The sequence below is a fragment of the Dendrobium catenatum genome, unplaced genomic scaffold (assembly GCF_001605985.2).
Source record: "Dendrobium catenatum unplaced genomic scaffold, ASM160598v2 fragScaff_scaffold_974, whole genome shotgun sequence".
Taxonomy (NCBI): Eukaryota; Viridiplantae; Streptophyta; class Magnoliopsida; order Asparagales; family Orchidaceae; genus Dendrobium; species Dendrobium catenatum.
Window position 1 is genome coordinate 2,773,522 of NW_021319436.1, and position 25,686 is coordinate 2,799,207.

General features: G+C 37.9%; 1 protein-coding gene across 1 annotated transcript; it reads right to left on the reverse strand.

The window, feature by feature from the left end:
* Positions 1–269: 269 nt before the first annotated feature.
* Positions 270–17,163, reverse strand: LOC110101914 (lysine-specific histone demethylase 1 homolog 3). Its single transcript, XM_020830013.2, has 2 exons — positions 15,343–17,163; positions 270–1,344 (listed from the first exon to the last, which is right to left on the reverse strand). The coding sequence occupies exons 1-2, from the start codon at positions 17,054–17,056 to the stop codon at positions 602–604; spliced, it is 2,457 nt and encodes an 818-aa protein (XP_020685672.1). The 5' UTR covers positions 17,057–17,163; the 3' UTR covers positions 270–601.
* Positions 17,164–25,686: the final 8,523 nt, after the last annotated feature.

Consider the following 25,686-nt stretch of genomic DNA (forward strand, 5'->3'; position numbering starts at 1 on the left):
GTGCTCAGTACCGCTGTCTATCAGGTGACATGACGCGTTCTGATTAATCTCTAGACCGTCCTGTATCCGCACAAAATAATTTCTCCCTCGCAGCAGGTCACTGACCAACTCTCCGAAGAGAAACAACCCTTGTTAACCAGCTTCCAAAGTTGTGAATCAAGCAGCAAAAATGTTCATGAGTCATATTTCCAATTGATTTGGAAAAGCTAGATTGTACTGGGATGCATCTAGAGTTTGTATCGATGAATCTGGTCAAAGGAATCGCAGTGTTGAAATTGATTACAGTAAGAAATTAACTATAATTTACAGGGGGGGCAAAAGTGAAAACTTTACAGGAATGTAAGGGTCAAAATTGGATGGTGGCTAAATAAGATACTTGCTACTGGTTTCTCACTACTGTAAAGCTCAAGAGAGAAGACAAGTTGGACAACGCATTCTACAAGCTACAGAAGCTACAACTCTCCCTCCATTATTCCTTTGTAAGTCTTCTGATTTAGGCTTCGTTTGGGACGGCTTCTTAAAGTAATTTTTTAGTAAAAAAAAAAAATTGTATAAAAAAGCTGCTTTAAGAAGCAGTTAGAAAGTCATCCGAAACGAAACCTTATTGCGGTCTTCGGATTCCTCTCTCAGCCTTAATGGAAGCAATAGCAGCATCAGCAGCAGGTCCCAGACCTTTTCGGCCTACCAATTTCACACCAAGCTTTTCAGATAGATAATGTAACCTCATTTCATCACCTCCTCTCACCTCTCTCAGTTCCAAAGCTTGTTGCTGTGACAGTAAAGTGTAGACATGAAGCTGCTGTTGCTGGTTGTAATGAGACTGTAGTTGATGAAATAACAACTTGTTTGAATGTTGTTGATCTGCTTTAGTTCCCTCACTATTACTCTTCTTCTTTATAGCACCAAGAGCTACCCTTAAGATTGCAGTAGATTTTGGATCAGAAGTTTTCCCACCAAAATTAATCGAGAAGCTTCCAAATTCTAGATCAGGTTCCCTGAATAAATCTTCAAGAAGTGCAGCACAAGATTGAGTGTTCTTCGAAAGGCTCCTTTCGACTTCGATGTTCAAAGATCGAGCATTCGCATGGCGAGCCATATTAGCAGCCTCTCTGAGACCACTGAGGAAAGCTCCATGCATTGTGGCAGGGTATCGCCTTGTAGTAGCTTCGCCGGCAAAGAATAGCCGTCCATCGCCGACACTTTCCGCTAAGATATCATAGTCATCCCCAGATGCGCCGACAGCAACGTGAGAATATGATCCCAAGCTGAAAGAGTCTGTACCCCATCGAGTACATACACTTTGGAGAGGATCCGGAACATCAATGCCTTGTGGTTCAAAGATTCCTATTTCATAAAATGGTCTGATTAGTAACACTAAGGAAAACATGAAGGAGGAACTTTCTAGATGGTAGTGTAAGAAACATATGAAAGAAGAATAGCTCTACTCAGATACAATAGTAAAATTGTTCTAATGAAATTAAAAAAAAATCCCAATTTCCATATTAAAAGTTGTGTTTGACGTTCATATCAGTTATAAATAAGTGTCCAAGTAGAACAGGATGATTGTGAATGATGGAGAGATAGGGATGCCTTCTCATTATATGAATATTTACCTTCTTCAGGAGTTGTTTAATGGAAAAATTTTCAGTTTTTTCAATCGAGTCACAATGAAAAATAAAAAAAATAAATAAATAAAAAAAAGAGAAATGGAACAGGTACAAATGCATAATCATACATGCTTCCCACCAAACAACAGTGGCAAAAAGATATAATCCTGTTAGGAAACACGTGAAGAAATTGAATCGATGCTGGGCTGAAATTGAAATTTCAGCAAGAAGAAATCTGAAATAGAGAAAAATCTGGAGAAAAAACTCTTGAAACACCTTCAGATTGAAGAAAAAAATGGAAGAAACAAACAAGATACAATGGATCTTCAATTGGAGAGAAAGATCTTCCTCTCTCAATCCCTAGCCAACAACTAGAGCCCAAGCAAACTTCAGAGAACTCCCACATTCAACAAACAAAACATAGCTCCCCTAACCATAGGGAGAATAATCTACTTAAAGCAAAACAATGATCATCTAAATCCGTAAACATCCTTTTATTTTGAATTTTCCCTCACAAACCCATCTTTAATTATTTCTTAATTCACAGTTGGGCCCCACCAAGGAGATCCGCCTCCTGCTGAGTGGAACCTTTGTTCCACCTGGTGTAAACGTGAGTCGGTCAAAGGTGGACCAATTAGATCGGTCCAAGGAGCAGTTTAACAATACCCCCTCCCAAAAGACCCATCTTGTCTTCAAGGTGAAAACATGGAAATTGATGCTTCACCCTCTCGTATGGCTCCCAGGTGGCGGCATAGTCATGTAGGCTCTTCCGTTTGATCAACAGATTGATGAAAAAAATGAAAAAAAAAAAAACAAACAAGATACAATGGATCTTCAATTGGAGAGAAAGATCTTCCTCTCTCAATCCCAAGCCAACAACTATAGTCCAAGCAAACTTCAGAGAACTCCCAAATTCAGCAAACAAAACATAGCTCCCCTAACCATAGGGAGAATAATCTACTTAAAGCAAAACAACAATCATCTTAATCCGTAAACATCCTTTTATTTTGAATTTTCCCTCACAAATCCATCTTTAATTATTTCTTAATTCAATGTTGGGCCCCACCAACGAGATTTGCCTCCCGCTGAGTGGAACCTTTGTTCCACCTGGTGTAAACATGTGTCGGTCCAAGGTGGACCAATTAGATCAGTCCAGGGACCAGTTTAACAATACCCCCTCCCAAAAGACCCATCTTGTCTTTAAGGTGAAAATATGGAAATTGATGCTTCACCCTCTCATATGGCTCCCAGGTGGCGTCATAGTCATGTAGTCTCTTCCATTTGATCAACACTTCTTTGACACCCCCCCCCCCCCCCCCCCCCCTTCTCCTTGTCATACCCCTTTCAGCTCTAGTGGTTCCAACACCATCTCCAAATCCTCAGTTAGTGTCACTAGTAACTCTGAACTAACTGCATGCTCCTCAAGAGCTCTCCTCAACTGTGACACGTGGAACACTGGATGTATGGTAGCGATCGAGGGTAACCTCAAGAGATAAGCCACTGCTCCAATCTTCTCCAATATCTAATAAGAGCCAAAGTACCTCGGGGCCAGCTTCTAGTTCCTCCTGCTGGCTACTGTCCTCTGTCTGTAGGGTCTTAATTTTAAGAACATCATATCCCCCACCTTGAATTGGATGTCCTTCTTGTGTCCATTTGTCTACTTCATAATATGTTGTGCCACCCACGGGTGCCTCTTCAGTTCCTCCTACACTCACTCTTTCCTCTAAGTACTGCTCTACTAAAGAGATTGATGTGCTCCTATGCCCAAAATGCACCAAGTGTGGAGTGATGAGGTCATCAACAGACATTTTAGGCAGGTTTATCGGCGAAGAAATCGTAGATCGACGGCTACGATCGGGAGTTTATATTTTTGATGTTATCATGTCGTTTTTTATGTTATTTTATTGTGTGTATCTTTTATTTCATGTACTTGTGACGATTTCGCCCTTATATTGGCATAGTGTTTATTGTAGCCCAAGGGGCATGTGAGTCTTTTTTCATGCTTTGAGGTCTTTATAATGAGATCTCCTCTTATTGTATGAGTTGATGATTGATTAATGAAATTTTCTGAAATTCCTTTTGTCTTCTTGCTTGAGAGCTTGAGAGAAAAGAGAGAGGAGGCCTAGGTGAGGCTCCGGCCGCAATACCCAACAGCCCGCTCCGGCGAGCTCTTGGTTTTTCCTTGTAAGTTCACTGTTTTTCTCTTCCCTACCAATTCCTCCATACACCCGTTTCCTCCCCTGCAGTCAAAATCCCGAAATCCCCTCCTCTGTTCCGCCCGAACTCCCTCACCCGCACCCCTGCCTCCCCGCTGTGCCAGCCGACCGCTCCCTCCAGGCCAACGAAACCCTTAGCCCGTCCCCCCCTCCTCTGTCCAGGCAATCCCGCCACCTAGCCCAGGAAAAATTCAAATTTTTGGGCATTAATTCTCTCATTAATCCTTCCTAAATTAATGCCTTATAATGATCTAGAACGATTTATTCCCTTACTTTGTTGGTAATAAAATTTGTGTTGACAAAGCTTTGAATAATTTTTATTTTTAGTTTCCAATCGCAATTCCTACATTGATTCACATCATGGAGTCTCTTCCATACAACACTTTGAAAGGGGTTATTTGGGAAGATGAATGCTATGAAATGTTGTACCAGTACTCCGCCCACACTAGCCATTTGGCCCACAACCGAGGTGTCTCTGAAACATGATACAACTGCAGATAAATCTCCAAACTCATATTACCACCTGTCTATCTATCTATCCAAGGGTGGTAAGCGATGCTTCTCTTTAGAACTGTTCATTGCAGCCTGAACAACTCTCTCCAAATTTGACTGAGGAACACCTTATTTCGGTCAAATACTATTGACTATGAGATCCCATGCAATCTAATCACCTCTCTGATGAATGTTGTTGTTATTGCAACTGTCGTGCTGGGGTGTTGCAAGGAAATGAAATGAGCATACTTGCTCAACTTCTCAACAACCACGAGAATAACTTTAACCCCTCATATCAGGGTAGCCCATCTATGAAACCCATGGTGACCTCCTCCTACATTCTATTTGAAAGAGTAAGGGGTTGAAGTAATCCCCCTGGAGCCATAAAAATATACTTGTTTCTCTAATATACCTCACACCTAACCGTTGAACTCATACAGCAAGTGAGAATATGAACCAAGGTCCGTGGCAGCACAAACCTCCATTGATATAGTAGTCTCTCTCCCTCTAGCGAATAACAAGAGTGATTATTATCATCCCTCTATAGATCCATCCTTATCTTCCTCAACTCCTCATCCCACACAATCTCCTCTTTGATAGCCCCTTAATCTATCATCAATGGTATCGAAATGACCATCTATTGGAGCTCCATACATTTAGATAAGGCGTCGCCCGCCTTATTCTCTAATCCTGGCTAGTATTGGATTTCAAAGTCAAAACCCAATAGCTTGGACAATCACCTTTGATGCTCCTCGCTCACCATCCTTTGTGCTAACAAGTATTTCAAACTCCTATGGTCTGTTCTGATAATAAAATGTCAGCCCAATAAGTAAGACTGCCACTTCTAAATGGCCAACACGATGGTCATCAATTCCCTCTTATAAATTGATTTCAACCTTAACTCTGGTTATCAAAACTTGACTGAAGTATGCTATAGGTCTACAATTCTGAATAAGCACTGCTCCCAATCCATACCCGGATGCGTTCGTCTCTACCACGAAAATCTAGTTGAAATTAGGTAAGGCTAGGACTAGTACCATGGCCATGGCCTTCAACTTCTCAAAAGCCTGGTAGCTGCCTCACCCCACAAGAAGCTATCCTTCTTCAACTGTTCTGTTAGTGGCTAGCTATAGTATTGTACCCACTCACAAATCGCCTGTAATACCCCGTTAGTCCTAGGAAACCTCTCAACTCTATCATATTCCTAAGTAGTGGTCATTTCAGCATTGCCTTAACCTTGACCTGATTAGTAGCTACTTCTTCATGGGATACCACGTGTTTCAAGTACTCCACACTAGGGTTTCGTCAAGTTATCCCTCAATTATTGCTCCTATAAAACTTCTTCAAGTTGACCCTCAACTGCTGCTCCTATAAGACTCCTAAGACCACCCTCAAGTGCCCCAAATGCTCCTCCTCAGACTTGTTGTACACTAGGGTTTCGTCAGCACAAACTTCTGGAAGTATGGTCAGAATACCTTGTTTATAAGGGACTGGAAAGTAGCAAGGTTATTTATGAGGCTAAACGACATCACTAAGAACTCGTAATGCCTCTCATATGTCCTGAAAGCAGTCTTCAGGACATCCTCTTCTCTCTTCATGATCCGAGGATATCCCGACTTCTAATCCATCTTGGTGAACAACACCGCTCCACACAGCTCATCTAGTAGCTCATTAATCATCGGTATGGGAAACTTGTCCGGCATAGTCTCTTTATTCAGGGCACAATAGTAAACACAGAATCTCCAGCTCTCATCATTCTTCTTGAACAGTAAGACTGAGCTAGAAAAAGGACTCACACTCAGCCTACTGATCCTCGCCTCCAACATCTCCCGAATCAGCTTCTCAATCTCGTCCTTATGAATCTGAGGGTAGTGGTACGGTCAGACACTAATCGGTGACACCTCCTCCCTCAGGATAATGGTGTGCTCCAGCTCCCTTAGTGGTGATAAGCTCTGTGGTGGCTGAAAGACCTCACTGAACTATTTTATGAGTGGCTGCACTGAGACAGAAATGTCTCCCCCTCCATCCCAACCCCTCAACGCTCTGCAACTCAACACCAAATTCTCCTCCCACCTCCTATATGGTCCTTATGATAGTTTTGAGAGACACCATGGCTTTGAAAAGGCATGTATCTCCCCTGATCATCACCCTTCTTCCCTCCACCACCAGCTCCATTGTCAATGTTCCCAATTGAACGTGGTATCTCCCAAAGTCTGTAGCCACTTCATCCCTAAGATGACATCAGTGCTCCATAACTTTAATTGAAGAAAATCCTCCCTCACTTGAACCCCCTGTATAGTCAGCACCACTCCCCTACCTACTCCTCTACCCATCTCCACCTTTCCAGTGCCCATTGTCACCCAATAACACCCCGTGTCTATCAATTTCACCCACAATTGACCTATGACCTGGTTGTAAATGAAATTGTGGGTAGCCCCGTTGTCTATCAGCATCATCACCTCCCAATTTGTTATTTCTCCATTCACTTTCATGGTGTAATTTGGAGTAAATCCCACCACTAGGTTTAAGGAGACCTTAGCCATGGGAGATGCAACCCTTCCTCCTCTACCAATGCCTCAGTGGCCTCTCCCTCCTCAGCATCTTTGTCATCACAAATGCTGAAAACTTGAAAAGTTTGGTTCTTACATTATGCCCCGGGGTATACCTCTCATCACACATGAAATAGTCCTTTCTGCCTCTTTCCCTGCAGCTCCTCAATGAGCTTTTTGAAATTTCCCCCTTCTACGGGTTTCTCCTTCAGGGTCTCTCGAAGACAACTAGGTGTCGACGCCTTTGGTGTAAAAATGTGGTAGTCATCCTGTACAAGCTTCTTGAGCTAATGCCCCTAGCCTCCCTCTCTAGGTGTTTATGGTCCTCCACCAACTATGTTGCCTCCATCGCCTCTCCTAAGTCACGAGGCTTCATCACTCTCACTGTCGCCAAGATCTCTAGTTTGAGCCCCTTCATGAAATTCCCCTCCAGCACAATCTTAGAAAGCTGGTCCAATAAGCTAGCTAGGTACCCAAACCTGTCACGATACTCCGCCACAGAACCCTCCTGCGTTAGAGCAAATAAATGCTCATAGAAGTTTCCTCCCATACTAGTTCAAAAATATTCTACTAAGCAGCCTTTTTTTTTTGTTTAAGGTATTTTTTAAATACTAAGCAGCCCTTGAACTCCCTCCAACTCTGAATGGGCCGCCTCTTGTCCCTCCACTGATACCAGGCCAATGCCTTCCCCCTCCAAACACAGGCCAGCTACCGTCAATCTCTCATCCTCCATCAACCCATTGACGGTGAAATATCTCTCCACCTTATAGATCCATCCATGTGTATGCTCGCCCTCAAAGATCGGCATCTTCAGTTTACTTACCTTAGATCTCCTCCATTCCCCCTCATTCCTCCATAATTTCCCCTTCCCTAAGAGGATGGTCCCCCCACATATCTTTATCATCCCTTCCATGCTCGTGCCCGTACCCTTTTTTAAATTCTCTCCTTTCAAAATCAACAGCTCTATGATCATAATCACCCTCTCTTCTTTCAAAATCAACACTCATTTGCTCATACCCAACATATCCACGTCTCTCCTCATCCTTCTACCTATCTCCTCCCTCTGAATAGGCTTTAGAGGGAGTCTTCTTCCTTCTCCCTCCAATATCTTCACATCGTGATCATACCTATGATTATCAGAATTTATATTTCTTCCTACCGGCACTCAAGCCTCTGATGCTGTCATTTCGTTGTGAAGATCCAACACATTTTTCATCATCTATTGTAGGTCGGAGAATTTATCTTTCATGAAGGAAATTATGTCCTTCACCGTCACTTTGATTTACCTCATCTCACCTTTAAGAAATTCTTCCAAAACATCACCCTTCTTGGCCGTCATAGGTACCCGGCTCTTGATCAACACCAAAAACAGTAATTATTCCCTTTAATGGCAGGAAAAACAACAGTTTGGAGAAGAAAAGCACAGCAGAAATCAGCCAAGGAAAGCCCCAAATTCAGTTCCGAACACCACTTTGATGCCAATTTGTTAGGAAACGTGCAGAAATTGAATCGATGCTTGACTGAAATTGAATTTTCAGCAAGAAGAAATCTGAAATAGAGAAAAATATGGAGACAAAACCCTTGAAACGCATTCATATTAATAAAAAAATGGATGAAACAAACAAGATACAATACATCTTCAATTGGAGAGGAAGATCCTTCTCTCCCACTCCCTAGCCGACGGCTAGAGCCCAAGCAAACCTAAGAGAACTCCCAAATTCAGCAAACAAAACATAGCTCCCCCAACTATAGAGAGAAAAATCTACTTAAAGCAAAACAACTATCATCTGTGACAACCATGATAACATGGATTGGTCTAACAAATTTCATCTGTGAAAACCCACTAGTCATGTGACTAGAAATTCCAACCTCGTTTCATTTCTATATTTAAAATGAATGACTGTTTCGATTAGCACACTTACAGCATATTGAACTACTCAATTTATGCATGCTACACATTGCTCACATTTCACGTTAAAGAAGCATAACTCACATACTATAAGAAACCATGATAACAAATTGATTAGGTAAATACCAAGCAAGTCCTTCAAATTGATGTAGGTTCACATTTTTTAAACACTTCAATTAACTCCCCGACATTTGGCCACACTTCATGTAGATCTGAAGTTAATGGAATTGCCAATTGAGAAAAAGAAAATACATATGCCCTATATTTTTCCCTCCTTTCCCCTCTCTTTTTCTTTTGCTGTAGAAATCCCCTATCCTCTCTCCTTAATGCTGACAATCTCAACGATCTCCGTATATTTTGAGTTTCTGACTATTCCCTACAATACACACCACCACCAAATCCTATGATCGGTGTTACTTTGAATCAAAATAGACAAAAAGACCTATTAATAATATGACAATTGAAGTCAATGGCTTACAAGTCTTCTCAGACGAACTCTTAAATGACGTCGAACAGGTATTTTAGTTTGAGAGAAGCCCGTCTCCACATGTCCGCCACCTCCATGATATTGCCATCCGCTACTACACTGACTTCCACCACATTGGCCACTCCAACATCTACATACTATAACTCAAATGTAGTGATGAGGACATCAGATCATGGAGAGTCTACCATAGGAGAGGCCGACGATCTACGGATGTGATTGAGTAGTTATATTTCTAGTTTTTGTTGTTTGTATGAAACTTATTTATTTTTTTAGTTTGTTTCTTGTTTTGCCCTCTACGGCTCTACTTATGTGATGTGTCATGGGCATTATTGTCTTTTGGTTATTCCTTTTGTTTGGGCCTATATATATGGCTCTCCCCCCTCATGTAATGTTTTGATGTTTATGTTATAAAATTCTGATTTTGTACGATCTTGCTCTCTTGGAGAATTGAGAGTGTGAGTGTGAAAAATCCTTGGAGAAGGCAAAGCATCACCCAACAGACTTTGGGCTGTTAGTTTTTATCCAGCCGAACGCCCAACCCCCATCTCTTGCACCAGTCGAGAGTCTCCCACCTCCACTGGCAGCCCCCACAGTCCACAAAATTCTGCCTCACCACCAACAGCAAATGCCCTTTCATCTTCTCTTAAGACTCTTAATATTCCAACATTAAATGCACTTGAACCCTTGGTATTCCAAAGTATAATTAATGTGGAAATCAATTCGGATTTTCATTTAATTTGTGGGATTTCCAAACCACCTTTACATCTTAGCAAGCAACCCTCATTAAGTTTCAACTTTTTCCCTTCAAAGCCAAACATTAATTCCCCAATTACTCATGCACAATTAATTACAATTCAAAGCTTGTAATTAATTGGTCAAACTTCCCTTAATTACTTTTCTCTAATCCCTAGCCTACCCACTCCTCTTCCCATGTGTTGTCATTAATTTCCAAGCAATTCCCTAAGCTCCACTTAATGTCACCTTGATTACCTTCCCCTTTCCCAAGCTAGCCAACCCCTTCCCCTTCCCTCTTCCACTTCATTTCTTCTCCAAGTGACTACTTTTCTCTCCCATATCATCCACACTCAAAGGAGAAAACAATGAGCATTCACATTTAAATCCAGCTAACATCAAGGAGAAATCCCATAGAAATCTGAGAAATCCCATAGAAAACAATGAGCATTCACATTTAAATCCAGCCCAACTACGCTATTATTGAGCTAAGTATCTAAACCATTCTCCTTAATTATTCTCCTCTTAGCTAGATACTTGGTTAGCCTTTCTTCTTGGTAACATCGTTGCAAGTTTGTTATTTTATCCACTCTTAGTTCTACTTAAATTTGAGAGAAAGGACCTCATTTGCATTGTCCTTTGTTGAATGTTGTGCTTGTGCCAATTTAGATGAGTTATGTCTTAATTATTTTATCATTTGCAATGTCAAGCCATTACATGCAAGTGTTCAAGTAACTTCACATGTTTCTAATTCAAATAGCCTGTCGTTCTTACTGTTTTGCAAACTTTATGGTGCTGCATTTTAATTAATTCTAGCAAGAAATCTCTCTTTGTAGGACTTGATCATTCAGTCCTGCATCATGTGGCCTTAAGAAACTACACCACCTCCTCTATATTTGCCACCAAAAGCACCAATTGCGCCTTTAAATTCACAAAGCTTATGTCGATACACTCATCATTGTGTAGAGTATCATATTTTGGCTTAAGATTGTTATACTCTCAATCTTAGTATTGTATCATCATCATCATATCATGTGCATACTAGTTCATATACCCATACATATAGCTTTGCCTTCAACTCAATGCCATATTACACATAATAGTGTATATTTGTGTGATTGGTTTATTGTACTCACTTGCGCAAATTTCTTATATCCTTTTATAGTCCGTTGTGTATGATATAAATAATCTGGCATTCATATTGCATGGCATGGAATTTGAAGATTTTCAAAGGAAATTCTAAGTGCTAGTTGAACGCCCAATTCACCGTCTGCTGCTACACCAACTTCCACCACCTTGGCCATTCCAACATCTACATCCTTTAACTCAAATGTAGCAAAAAACTACACCTCCTCTACATGTGCCACCAAAAGCACCAATTGTGCCTTTAACTCTACAAAGCTTATGTCGATACATTCATCATTGTGTATAATATCATATTTGGGCTTAAGATTGGTATATTCTCAATCTTAGTATATCTAGTATTGTATCATCACATCATGTCATGTGCTTACTAGCTCATATACCCATACTTATAGCTTTGCCTTCAACTCAACGCCATATCTCACATACTTATGTATATTTGTGTGATTGGTTTATTTATATTCAATTGTGCAGACTTCTTATATCCTTTTATATTCCGTTGTGTATAATATAAGCCTTTTAGCATTCATTGCATGGCATTGAATTTAAAGAGCTTCAAAGGAAATTCTAAGTGTTAGTTGAACACCCAATTCCTATACATGGTCAAAAATCAGGTCAGAGCATTTAGTTTATAAATATAATGCAGTAAAAGTTTTAAGCTAAAAGATCATAAACGTGCATAAAAATCTGTCCGAACATGAAAAAGTAGAAGCTATAAATTCATCTAACTTAATAGGTTCAATGAAAATATTATAAATTAAAACAAAAAGCAATCCTGCTGGCCACCCAAAAATCCCATCCAAGTAGTTGATGTGATAATCCATGGAACCTTCAAGGGAAAATTCAACAAATGGAACCTTGTTATGTTTTTTGTTAGCTGGTGTAAGAGGCGGACAGGTCCCGCCTCAAACTTCTGCCACCCTTTTGGGGTGGGTTCCAATAGCAATTAGAGAGGAAATTAAGGAGGATTAAGAGAGAAAATTCAAAAGAGGGGCTGTTTTGGGATTTGTATTATTTTTGTATGCTTTATGTAGGCTATTTTTCCAGGATTAGGGTTATGTATGTGTTTTCTGAAATTAGAATTTCCTAAGAGGTTTGGGCTCTAGCCAGCAGCTAGAAATTTGGAAGAGACAGATCTTCCTATCCAATTGAATATCCATTGTATCTTGCTCGTTTTCTTCCATATATCATCAATTAAAAAGGTTTTTGATACGCCTTAGGTTTCACAAATTAGAGTTTGCCCTAATTTTCCTTCAAGGATGAAGTTTCTCCACCAAATCAAAGTTAACCCAAAACAAGAAGATTGAGAGGAAGAACAAAAGTTTTCTCCTAATTTTACACATTATTCTTCTCAATCACTATTTGTACTTTGCTGAAATTCAATTCTAGCCAAGGTTTTCTTCTATTTCAACAAGCACCTATCACATTGGTATCAGAGTGGTGTCCTAAGCTGAAATATAAGATTTCCTTGTTGATTTATGCTACATTTTCCTCTCCGATCTTGCTGCTTTTTTATGTTTGAAGATTAGAACCAATGTTTTTTTTTTTCCTTTTTTGTTGTTTGGAGCCTAGATTCGAGTTCCCATGGCAGGGAAAAAAGTAGAAGTATTGGAGGGCGAGATCAAACAATTAAAATCTGAAATTTCAAATCTCCAAACTCAAGTTTTAGATCTTAAAAGTCAAATTTCAGCCGTCAACGTCAAGAACGAGGGGAAATTTTCTAACCTGGAGGAGATGTTGAAGAAGTTGCTCGAGGATCAAATCAAAAAGGCATCTTCAAAGGCAAGGGAAGCTGCCGACAACCAATGGAGTGATGAATTCGATACGACGAAGGGAAGTTCAGAAGGCGGAGATTTTGGATGGAGAAGAGAGAATGCTTCCCCTAAAGCCTATCCCTAGGGAGGAGTCGGGTAGAAGGCATGTGGAGAGGCGTGAGAGGGTTGGGCATGAGCGAAGGGATGTTGAATTTGAAAGGAGAATGGTTGGTTATGATCGAAGGGGTGCAGAGTTTGAGAGAAGAGGGACGGAATTTGAAAGGAGATGGGATAATTATGATCAAAGGGGTGTTGAATTTGAAAGAAATAGACTGATTATGATACAAGGGGTGCTGAATTTGAAAGAATGTGAGAGTTTGATGAAAGATTTGGGTATTAGCATAGAAGGGATGATCAGAATACTTGGGGGAACCACCCCCTTGGGGATTGGGATGTTATGGAGGAAATAGGAGGAAAGAAGGAGATCCGAGGGTGAGAAAGTTAAAAATGCATATTTTTTTGGGAGAGGATGCACATGGATGGATTTATAGAATGGAAAGGTACTTTACCATCAATAGATTGACAAAGGAGAAGAGACTAATAGCAATTGGGATATCCTTGAAGGAAAAGCATTGGCATAATACCAGTGGACGAATACAAGGAGACACATATAGACCTGGAGGGAGTTTAAGAACTTGTTAGAACGTTTATGAACCAATAAGGAATGGGACTTCTATGAGTAGTTCTTTGCCCTGACGCAGGAAGGGACAATAGTGGAGTACTGTGAACAGTTTCAGCAATTGGCCAATGGGCTGGACCGGCTTCTGAAGACTATATTGGAAAGGGACTTTATGAAAGGGCTCAAACTAGAGATTCAGATGACATTTAGAGTAATAAGACCTCGTGATTTGGGAGAAGCTATGGAGCTAGCTTAGTTAGTGGAGGATCATAGGCATTTGGAGAGAGGAACAGAAGAAGATTTGTATAGGATGACCACCACCTTTTTGACATCCAAGGAGCCTACACCGGGTACTCTTAGGAAGATCCCAAAAGAGAAGACTGTAGTAGGGAGATTTGGAGAAAACTTCAAGAAGCTAAGAGAAATAGAGTTACAGAAGAAGATAGCGAAGGGGCTTTGTTTCAAATGTGAGGAGAGATATACACTGGGCCAATGATGTAAGACCGATCACTTAAGGTTCTCACCGTTTGTGATGATGATGAAATTGAGAAGAGAGTCGCCTTTCCACCTTGTGGACACGGTGAGTCTTTGGGAGGAGAGTATTGTTAAATCGGTCCTATCACAGGAAGCAGACAAGTCCTGCCTCAAACTTCCACCCCCGTTTTGGCGTGGGGTCCAGCAGCAAATAGAGAGGAAATTAAGGGGGAATAGCAAAGAAAATTCAAAAGAGGGTCTATTTTGGGATTTATGTTATTTTTGTATGCTTTAAGTAGGTTATTTTCCTTGGGTTAAGGTTATGTATGTGATTGCTGAAATTAGAATTTCCAAGAAGATTTGGGCTCTAGCCGGTGGCTAGAGATTTGGGAGAGATAAATCTTCCTCTCCAATTGAAGATCCATTGCATCTTATTCGTTTTCTTCCATATATAATCAATTAAAAGGGTTTTATTCTAGTTTTGCACATTGTTCTTCTCATTTAATGTTTGAACTTTGCTGAAATTTAATTTCAACTAAGATTTTCTTCTATTTTTGTTACCTATCATTTTTATCTTTTAATTACCATGCCTCATCTTTCTCTCTGGGATCAAGTAGAGTTTCACCATACACCTTATCATTAAGGTAAAGAAACTTATAGTACCTTAGTTCTAAACCACCGAGCTATTATTTGGAGTGTCAGTCTCAACATCACAACCCTGCAAGAATTTCCGTTGACTAATAAAATAATAGGAAATTCCAACATGATTGAATGAGTGGTAGTTTTGTACAAGAACAACGATTAAAAAATATATTTTTAGATGTATCATCATCACCTCCGTTAGCTTTATCCCAACTATGTGGCGTTGGTTTTATGAATAGCCCTCATTCTCAACTCTATTTTATACAAGTTTTAAACACAACTTCAATACATGTTATATTTATTCTCCTCCTATTTTTCCTTAATAACTCTATATCTACTTGTCATATTCATGCATCTTCTCCCCTTTGTTGGCCCATCAAAGTCTATATACAAATATCTTATATTTAAAAAGAGCTAATATAATCATTCTCACTCCATCCTCCCTATTTAGTTGAGCATTCATTTTAATATTCTAATTTTCATACAATCAACATGTCCATCAATGACTTCTTTTCATTTTAAAAAGGGTCCAAAAATACATAATTTTATATCATCATTTGTAATCAAGAAAGACTAAAAAAAAATTTAAAATTATACCTATTTAATAAAAGAAAAAAAAAAGAGATAATGGAATCTAAAATGAAGGGACTGAATGTACCTCTGAGAATTTGAAGAACTGTTGACACAGCATCCATAGGGGGCATGCTTTCAAAATTATGAGCTGCATCACCAGCAACAAGTGCGATTAAGAGAGGACCTCCAGCTACTGTAGCATAACTGTAGAACAGAAAGAACTCCCCTCGACGGCTTGGATCTTCAGATAAGTGTCCAAAAGTATCAATATCAGTTCTCCAAAACACGTAAGGAAATAACATAGCAACCTTATTCAATAAGCCAAATCCCAATCTCCTAATTCCATCAAGCTTTCTCTGAGGAAGCTCAGGCACAAACTTTATTGAACCATTCTTTAGAACCCCAAGTGAAACAGTACAAAGTGCCATGTTACCCTCATAAACCTGCCCTCCTGCAATAACTTGCACTCCATCAACACCATATCGAATTGTGTGCACAGTCTTTTCATATAGTATTGGAACATTTTCAGCTAGAGCTTGAACAAAGCGCCCATTTCCACCAGGTAAGAAACAGTGATCACCACCCATATCATAGGGATCATCCTGATCCCAAAATGCTAATGACAACTTTGAAAGGAGCCCAGCATTGGCATATTCCAAATTTGCCAAATGCCAATTGAATAAGCTCATCTCCTCATCTGTCACAGCATCACCATAAACCTGCCTGAAAGCCTCTAAGGAAGCTCCAAGAGATACATCCACGGCGACCTCCCCCATGGTCTGCCTCAGCCGGCTGGTTTTTTCCAACAGCCGATTGAATGCATTCTCAACTTTAATATCCACATCAGGATTCACAGGCTTACCATCAGGTCTATACAAAGGGCATTTGTCTCTAACCTTATGAAGAGATGATCCGAGCTGCTTGCCAATAATTCCAAGAGGGTTTCCAAGCGTACCTGTCAATACACTCCCACCAAGATCAGCAGCAGCAAACTTGCTTCCTCCTTCCATCCTCTTGGTATAAACCCTACCTCCACTTCTCTTCCTCCCTTCCAAAACCACAACTTTGAACCCAAAACACATCAATTGCCTTGCCGCAGCCAATCCTGCAAGGCCAGCACCAATGATAATGATACTTGGTTTTGTGGGCTCAGCCGGAATTTTCTCCTTGATTGCAGGGGCGACGCCAAAGTTCACATAACCATGTGAAACCAAGAAATTATAAGCAGAATTCAAAAGCACCTCACAATGGTCTGGAATCACACTTGCCAAAAACTCCTTGGTGAGCCAATTTGAGACGTTCTCCCTCCACCTGGACAGAATATGGTTACGGATGAGAATGTAGTTCACCTGCTCAATTCCGCCAATGGAGGAAATGACATTAGCTTCGATCTCCTCCTCGGTAAGGGAGTCCGCAGGAAAACCGGCAGTGAGGGCAATGAGGGCCTCGTTGGTGGCCTCCCTGTTGATGACAATGATCTCTTCGGAGATATCCGATGGAATATTAGGTTTTTCAAGGGGGTTTTTTAAGGGACTGGCAGTTTGGGATATAGGCGGCGTTGGAAGAGGGGTAGGAGGAAGAGAAATAGGAGGAAGAGGAGGGTTCGATTGAAGAGTAGAGACAATGGGAGCTTTGCGTCGGACTCCAGTGCGCTTGCGCTTGCCCTGGAAGGAGACGTGGAGGTCATAGTTAGAGCTAGGGTTTGGACTAGGAGTTGAAGTGGAGAGCAAAGATGTGAAGGGGTAAGAAAGGAGAGGATTTGGGGTTGGGGAAAAGAATGGAGGATCGGAATCGGACATTGGATTGCTCGAAAAGAGCTGAATGCACTCCACTCTCCTTCCCCAAGGCCGGGAAGCTCTTGCTGCAACGAATCAACTAGGGGCAGTTTGGATGTAGAAATTACAATTTTTTTGGGAATTTACATACATACCATTTAATTTCATGCTATTTATATATGTAATATCTAAAATATTAATATTACAATTCTATCACCAATAGAATAAATTTGAATGCATGAAATAAAATATTAAAGTTTATAGGATGGTATTAATGATATAAATGAATTATATGAATGATATATTTGATATTAAAGTTTTATATAGGTGGTAGACATGTAATAATAATATTTTGAGTGTTAGATATGTAAATAGCATGAAATAAAGTTGTATATATATATAAATTTCCCTTTTTTTAAATGCACGAGTTATTTGATCATATACAAATTAAATAAGGGAATTTTACATATCTAACATATAAAACGGTTGAAAATACATATTTAACGCCTAAACTAATTTATTTATTAATATACCACATAAAACACTTATTTTAAATCTATTATAGCTCTCCGTCTTCAGCCTATTCATCCCGTTCTCCCCTTAGTCCTATTCGCCCCTTCGCCCTGTTCGCCTCTTCCCAATTCGAAGTCGTGACTTCTCTAGTGATTTCGCCTTTCGCCCGATTGTTTTGCACGCCAGGTTGTTTCTTTGGTCGGCAATTTATGAATTTTTTTGTTTTTCTTCTTCTTTTCATTTCTTTTTGTAACAGATTTATATCATTTTTTAGTTTTTATTGCTGATGTTCATCTTCACCATTAGTTGTTTAGGGTAAACTTCTCAAGTCTTCATTCACTGTGTTGTGTTTGTAAATTTAGAGATGCACAATAGGTGTTTGATGAAATATCAAATAAGCACCATTTGGTAGAATCTTTTTTTTTTTTTTACATTTAGGCCAATTAAGGCAAACTCGCACACACATCGCATACACAAAGACTCGAATCCAAGACCTCTTAGTTGGTACCCTAAGCTCGCAACCAACAGGCTAAGGTGAGCTATGTTTTTAGTAGAATCTGAAATGATGTTTTTTATGAAGGTGTATTTTATGAATGAATGGAATGCGAAAGCAATTGTTTACTTCTCATGTCTTCATTTTCTTTCATTTTTTTAAGGTGTATTTTATGAAGGCAATCTACAATAAATTTGAGTTCCTTGGCAACACCAATCAGAAACCTAAGTAATCAAATATATTGTCATTGCAACATACAATGTATGATATTTACATCTTACCAATCACATAGTAGAGAAAGAAAATTCTACATATGCTCCTGGAATAGATTAGAAGACGATTGCCATTATTTTTGATGGTGTGATGAAGTTAATGAATTGTTGTATGATAACAATTACCAAAGTTCAAATGTTATTGAAAGCTGTAAAATGCATGTTGTTTTAGTTGGAACCGAGCTGTTACAAATAAAATTCTTGTTTGTCATAGTGATTTTCCTTAATTGTATTGTAGCATTTTGTAAGTAAATGTCGTTGTGCGTAAATGTCAATTTGAGTTAATGTAATTTTTACTCGATCAATGTAAGCATGAGTCGATGTAACTTTTTGTCAATCAATGCAGCCTTGAGTCGATGTAACTTTGTTTGTTTGTTTTTTTTAGTGAGTGAATATTTTTAGCTCACTACAGGCATGTTGTAAAGTTTAAGTTTAAGTATTCTTTTGAAAAGTATTAGAGCTTCGTTCATCCATCCAACTCTACAATAGCTATGAATAAGAACAGTATAATAATAAGGATCTGTAAAATGCATTACTTATAAAGAGGGGTCTTTAAGTGGTGATTTTTCAAATGTAAAATGCATTACTTATGTTGGTATGGCTAAGCAGCTTGTTTCATCTGAGGATATTAATGATTAAGGTTTTAGTCTGGTGCTCTAGTCCATTATTCTTCTATTTTTGTAGTCTGGTGCGCTAGTCCATAGGTTAAACTCATTGAATCCACTTTTTCGATATCCAACCAAGCCTACACAGCTCACCTTTAGTACCATGTCATCTCAATAACAAACATTTACTATTTTGTTCAGGGAAATCTTAACCCTTTAAGATATCAACTATTTCGAAGTGAGCTTAGCCCTACATAGCTGCTACCTAGATGTAAGGTAAATCAAGCCATGCAAATAATAATACTTGATGGCCAAATGCATAGAACAATCTCAAGAGAGGGAATGGGCACAAAGAATAATACTCTCATAATTATAAGTCATTGACTCAACAGTCTTTCCCAACCAAACATAAACCATATAAAAGCAAGCATAATTATAAGCCTTTGAATCAAAAGTCAGATAAAATGCAATAGTACTTAAGTTAAGTGTAACTTTATCACATGTTAAGTCTTTAACTAAGAAGTCAGACAAAATGCAATAACTTAATCACGACCAGAATCCTAATTGGCCCACTGAATGGGTAATTTTGAACAAATATTAGTCTAAATATCTTATCCCTCAAAACTTATAGGTTCCTGCTAGTACTTCTATGGTGACCCCAAGAATTGCATCGACCACATTTATGGCTTGTTTTTTTATTTCATTGCATGCTCCAAGAAGTTCTTTAATCGTCTTTTATTTAGTTGTCCATGAGGCCTAAGTGTAATAGGTGGACAAATGAAGTTGCAATCAATTGGTATAGACCACTGTTCCTTCCCTGGAAGTGTTGAAATAGCTCCATCATAAGCTATTTGGTACCTGCAAAAAGTGTTGTTGTAAAGACAACTAGCATTACCATAAGTGAAAATTGAAGAAGATAACTCATCTATAACTATAATAGTGATCATCCAGATATGTGTGCCATAAATTGTGATGTTTTGTTTCAATAAATGTTGCGGCATGTACACAGGGTAGTCCAGCTAACTCCCAAAACCCACAACTGCACAATTAGTTCTTTATGTCCGACGAGAAAGTTTTTTAATGTTCTTTCAAAGGTGTCTCATGCAAACTCTATGCTCAGCATTAGAAAGTACAACCTTTATTACTTCACCTAACCCCTTCTCCATATCTGATATGAGGCCAAGTCTTCTACATCACCACTAAAAGCTTGAGACAAATTCATCAAAAATCATTCCCAACTTCTTTTTTATTCAGATTCTGCAATGACGAAAGTAATGGTATAGAGACCATTATTCCCATCCCAACAATTTGCGAATAGTAGAACACCTAAATATTTGGATTTTAAATGACAAGCATCATTGCCAATTAAATATTGACAACCAACTAAGAACCCATCAATACAAACCTTGAAACTGACAAAGAATCTATTAAATTCTTGGTTTTGGTTCTCGCATAAGTATGTTATATGTGACCCATGATTCCTAATGATTAACTCTGACCTTAGTGTGGGCACCCACTTATAGTTATCATCTATTAATCCAAAAAAAAAAAATCTCTTGCTAATTCCCTTGAATATCATTTTTTCATGTATGGTAACGATAGTTTAAAAGTGGTCTCCAAGTTATTGCAAATGTCCTTCAGTGTAATATCAAGATTCATTTTTACGATTTCCTTGATTTCATGAGCAATCCAAGTAGTAGTAGCTTGCTTGTTTCCAGCTCTATTCACCCCTGAGCATAAATGTGTTGATTGTAACTTTCTAACTTCGAATGAATGACCATCTGAACATAACTAAGCACGTATTCTCCATGTACATCCACGGTATGCGCTTGTAGAAATAACTCTTGATTTGTCACTAGCTTTAATCTTCATTGCATAGTTTTCTAAAAATTACTTTGGAATGAATAGCTTGTTTATTCTTAATGAATCCTCATATCATGAACCAACACATATAGTATGTATTTCTTCAATCTGAGCCACAAAGGAACCATCACACAAACCATCTACAATTATGTCATTGTTCACCCTACTGTTTACACTTAAATCTTGCATATCGTCGTATTGAATGTCATCTGCATGGCCCGTATCTTCTTCAGGATCTTTCACTGCAACCACAATTGCCATTCTAATATTGCCATCATATCAACACCTAAGCTTGTTCATTACATCTACATCACTCCTAACTGACATGTAAATTTTAGGCGATGTGCCATTAAAATGATAATGTAAATCGTATGCATGACCCCTAAGACATTGACAGGGTGCTTTAATTTATTCTTTCAATAATAACAAATTAATTTGACCTCTCTCAAATTTCAAAATTTTCTAACTTCTTCCAACATATTTCATCCTAGTTTACCCCTTCACCCCAATCCAATATCCTTTATATTTGAAGATACTTAAGCACAAATTATTGTAGTCCATATCTACAAGTATAATTTTTTGCATTAGAGGTAAAGAAAATCCAAATTTATGCTCAATTTTTACGTTAGAGGTAATGAATCAGAGTTTTGTATACAATAAAGCTAAATCCAAGTTAATTAATGAAATCTTGGATTGAGTTTTCCTTTGCATTTTCTACAACAAAGGGGCAAGAAAATACCTAAAGCCAATGTTGGAGCAATTCCTTAATGGCGACTTTACAAAAGGGTGAAGAATAGACGCATGGGATTCATTAAACGGAGAAGAGGCGTGGCGTGGGATTTGCAAAATAGAAGAGGCGCAGTGTGGGAATCAAACGTTCAGACGACACAATTCGATTGGGATATCTTCAAACGGCCTGGAGAAAAAGACTGTGCGAGAGAGGGAGCAGCTCCAGTATCAACGAAGAAGAGAGGAGATTCCCACGCTCTTTCGGGTTTGCCTTTGACGGGATGGAACAGAGTATTTTTTTTTATGAGGCTAAGGGTTTTGAGGAGGCAGAATAGTAAATAGGTAACTTTAGGTGTTAAATATGTAAATATTGTAGTTTTAAGTGTTAGGCATATAAAAACCTCTTAAAATATAAATTTTAAATATAACAAATATAACAATAATAACATCAAGCTTTTATCTCACTATGTGGGATTGGCAACAAGAATATTTTTCCTCCATTGCGTCATATTAAGAGTCAAATTATTATTTAAATCATATAAAGAAAGGTCATTAAATACTTCAATAGATTGTTTTAAATCTATTTTCATCAAATCAAATACCTAGATTTTAAAAATCTATTTATTTAAAATTTTTTATTTTATATGCTATTTCACTTGATAAGTTTTTATTTGGAAAATATCACCAAAATTTTAATTTAGATGAAAATGTATTTAGTATATCAATATTCATGTTGAACTATTTAGCTTGACATATTGAGCAAGATTTCCCTCAACTCCCTCAGCCTCACAGACTTCTAATCATTCACATTGATAATATCTCCATCATTTCCACTAAGAGTCTCATTACATCGATAGTAAATTTGAATTTCTCAAAGTAGTTCAATCCAACTCCAATAGAAATGGATTAGTTTTTTAAATCTTTAAATAAAGTTGTAGGCATATGATCTAAGTGATTTTATAATGATTCATATGCTTCATATTGGATTGAATGCAAAACTACATAGATGATTAAGAAACATGTTTTCATAAGGCTCCAACTTTATTTGGGATAGCTTTCTTACTACTACACTCTTGACGAGGTAAACATACACTCTTAAAATTCTAAAAGTTTGGAATTTGAATCCAACCTTGAATGAGATAGCATCTTCAATTTTAAAAATTTAGAATTCAGACTTAACCATAAATTAGAAAGTTGAAATGGTGCAAAAGGTTATAGCCATTATATGACTTGTATAAAAGTATTGAACATAAAATAATAAAGAATGTGATGTTATGTAGTTCTTGTGACCAGTATGAAATTCACATGTGTTTAAAATCATTTGTTAATATATTTATTATTATTTTTTATACATTATTTGTGTATTTCATTGAGTTCTAATTCATTAGTAGTGATTGTACTGTGGATAGGAGGAAGGAGCTAGTGGGGTAATAGTCAGGGCTGTTGACTACTCTTTTGTGTAGATATATATTTTGGGAGTATAAAGAGATCTGATTAGGAGCTGTACAGACTTTTAAGTACATACATAAAATTTAAAAGTTAGTAAGTAAATAAAATTTAAAAGTTAGTAAATATCTATATTTTTTTAAGATATATATTTTATTTAAGATATATTACATATACTTCATGTTATTAAGTTGTTATGTATAAAGCTTGATATGTTAGGATATTCTGAATATGCTACTTATTACTCCCTAATTCTGATAGAGGCAGTTTGGAAAGGGTGTTAGTAAGAAGGAGGTTTGTTCAGATTCTCCATCTCTGTTATACTCTAACTTGACTATAAGGAGTCAAATGGGGTGTGACATATTTAATAGTTTGTGTAGCTATCATGTTTAGCATATGTTAAAATTAAGAGTTATTAATTATCTATCTTGCAATTTGTATTAAATATCATTTGAGATATTTATATACATTGTAAAGCAATTTGAATGAAACAATTCTACATAGGATACTTAAAAAAATTAAGGTTGAAACCTCATTTCAAGTTCATTTTTGAAAATTTAATCAAGAGTAAATGTACAAATATTAGTACGAGTAAATGTACAAATATTAGTACAAACACCAAGGTGAAAGCTATTTTTTATCATTTTCAAAGAGTAGTCATTCTAATGGTTTACTAGCCACCTTTTAGGGTGTATTGACTCCGTCGAAGTCAAGAGATAATTCATTACCTAGTTTATCAATTGTCAAAGCCACTTAAGAATTCTCAATTTTTTTTTTTTTTTAATGAGGCAGATGTAGGGTGACCCCCCACAAGACTTCATTGATATATTCTAACATGGGATGGTCAAGTAAAAAACTTAAAGAGTTACTTGTGGCTCAAACTATGCTAATGGAAGGTCTATATAAATGACTTCTCTTGTATGCATTTGGTTTGTAGCAACTAAACACTTTGGTCGAGTTGCTCGTTCTTGCTAACTTTCATATGAATGCTAACAAACATAATAACATGACTAGCACAATAGGTAAACCTATTTTAAGTTTGATAAGGAATTTCAATCATATGTAAATCTATCAATAACTTTCTAAGAATGGGTTAAATTGAACAAGAAATCATATAACAATTAAAAGGCTCATATCCAACATTAGTAATGCTAACCTCACCATCAAAAAAACTAGTTGTGGGATTATCATCCTGAAAGACGAGACTAAGGAAAAAGAAATTTCACACCTATAAGGTAGAATTCGCCTCATGAACTCCATGCATATGTTATAATTACCCCCTTAGGTTGTCACTGATTGAAATAATCAAAGCCATCCAATATAATGATTATTTCTACATATTAGCATTGATGAATGTGAGAGTCCACATCATACAATGATTTTTATTAGGATCACTATCACAATACAAAGAATTACTGACACCTCCAAAACTTGCTTGAAGAACTAATTAATGGTAGGAAGTAGAAGGAGCTTATCCAAACTAAATTATGGAATAGGCCACAAAATGATCTCATACTAGTGCCGCATGATAACCTCAGACCCCCTCAAGCCATTCAAATTACTATAACAATCCCAGTTATGTGTATGTGGGGTTGACAGTTAAAGAATGACCACTAGGATGCTTATAGACCATGTTTATTTAACATCCTAGGTTGGTAATATAAACTTACCTCGATGATTTTACAAGAGTATCTGTAAGGATTCTTAAGTTCATTCTAAATGGATGAGCAATCCATCCTTGCTACATTAAGTGATGGATACTAAGGAAGGGATGCTAGGTGGAGGACCCAACAATGGCAATGTATTAGCGAGATAGCACATGAGAAGAAAGAGAGGTTCTATAGAATGGTACCTCCTGAAGAGATGCCACTATAGGGTTGAGTTTCTCCAAATAGCTTTGCGTAGTAAGTGAAGCTAAATATAAGGAGTGAAGTGAGTTGATGGAGGTTGTAAGTGACAGCTCATTAAAATGAGTGAATTATCTGGCATCGATAACAATAATGACAAAGTTGATGGGTCATCGATAAGGAGTATTATGAATGAGAGGAAGAAGGTCAGTATTGACCAAATGTAGCTCAAACTGGTGCCAAATGTATCAAAGGGCTGATGAGGAAAAAATATTAGAGATTTGTATAATGGGGAAGAGGTATTCCCACAAGATAACTAGAGAATATAAAATGTAGAAGAATAAAAAACCTTGCCCGTTTGACTTGGAAATTGTTATAAAGGAGAAAATAAGGCAGTCTCGATTGGTTTGGCAAGAAAGTATATGTACGATATAGCGACATGAGAGAGGTTTATGGATTTCGATTGAGAAGTCATTCAAGAACATAAATATAATAAGTTGATTTTATCTACTCATCTTTTCCATGCATGAAAGGGTGAAGCCTTAGAGGGATTAGAGGGAAGAAAGCTGACAAGAAGTAGTCAACGAAGGTGCCACATTGATAATAAGAAAATAACCTCGAGGTCCGATGACTGAAATACATGGCAGGATCACTAAAAAGGTGGATTTATAGTGATCTGCATATCCTATTTATTAAGGTTTTCTTTTGATATGTCAAGATATAAAGCCAATAGCTCTAAATCTATCCTTTTGAGGGCAATGACTTAAGGTTTTCTTGACTTTGGGTGCTCTCAAAATCTCCAATGTTCATTCTTAGACTTTAATACCAAATTGATAGGGAGGAAGGGCATTAGTGGTGGATTAAATGATGTGGAAATAGTGGCTAC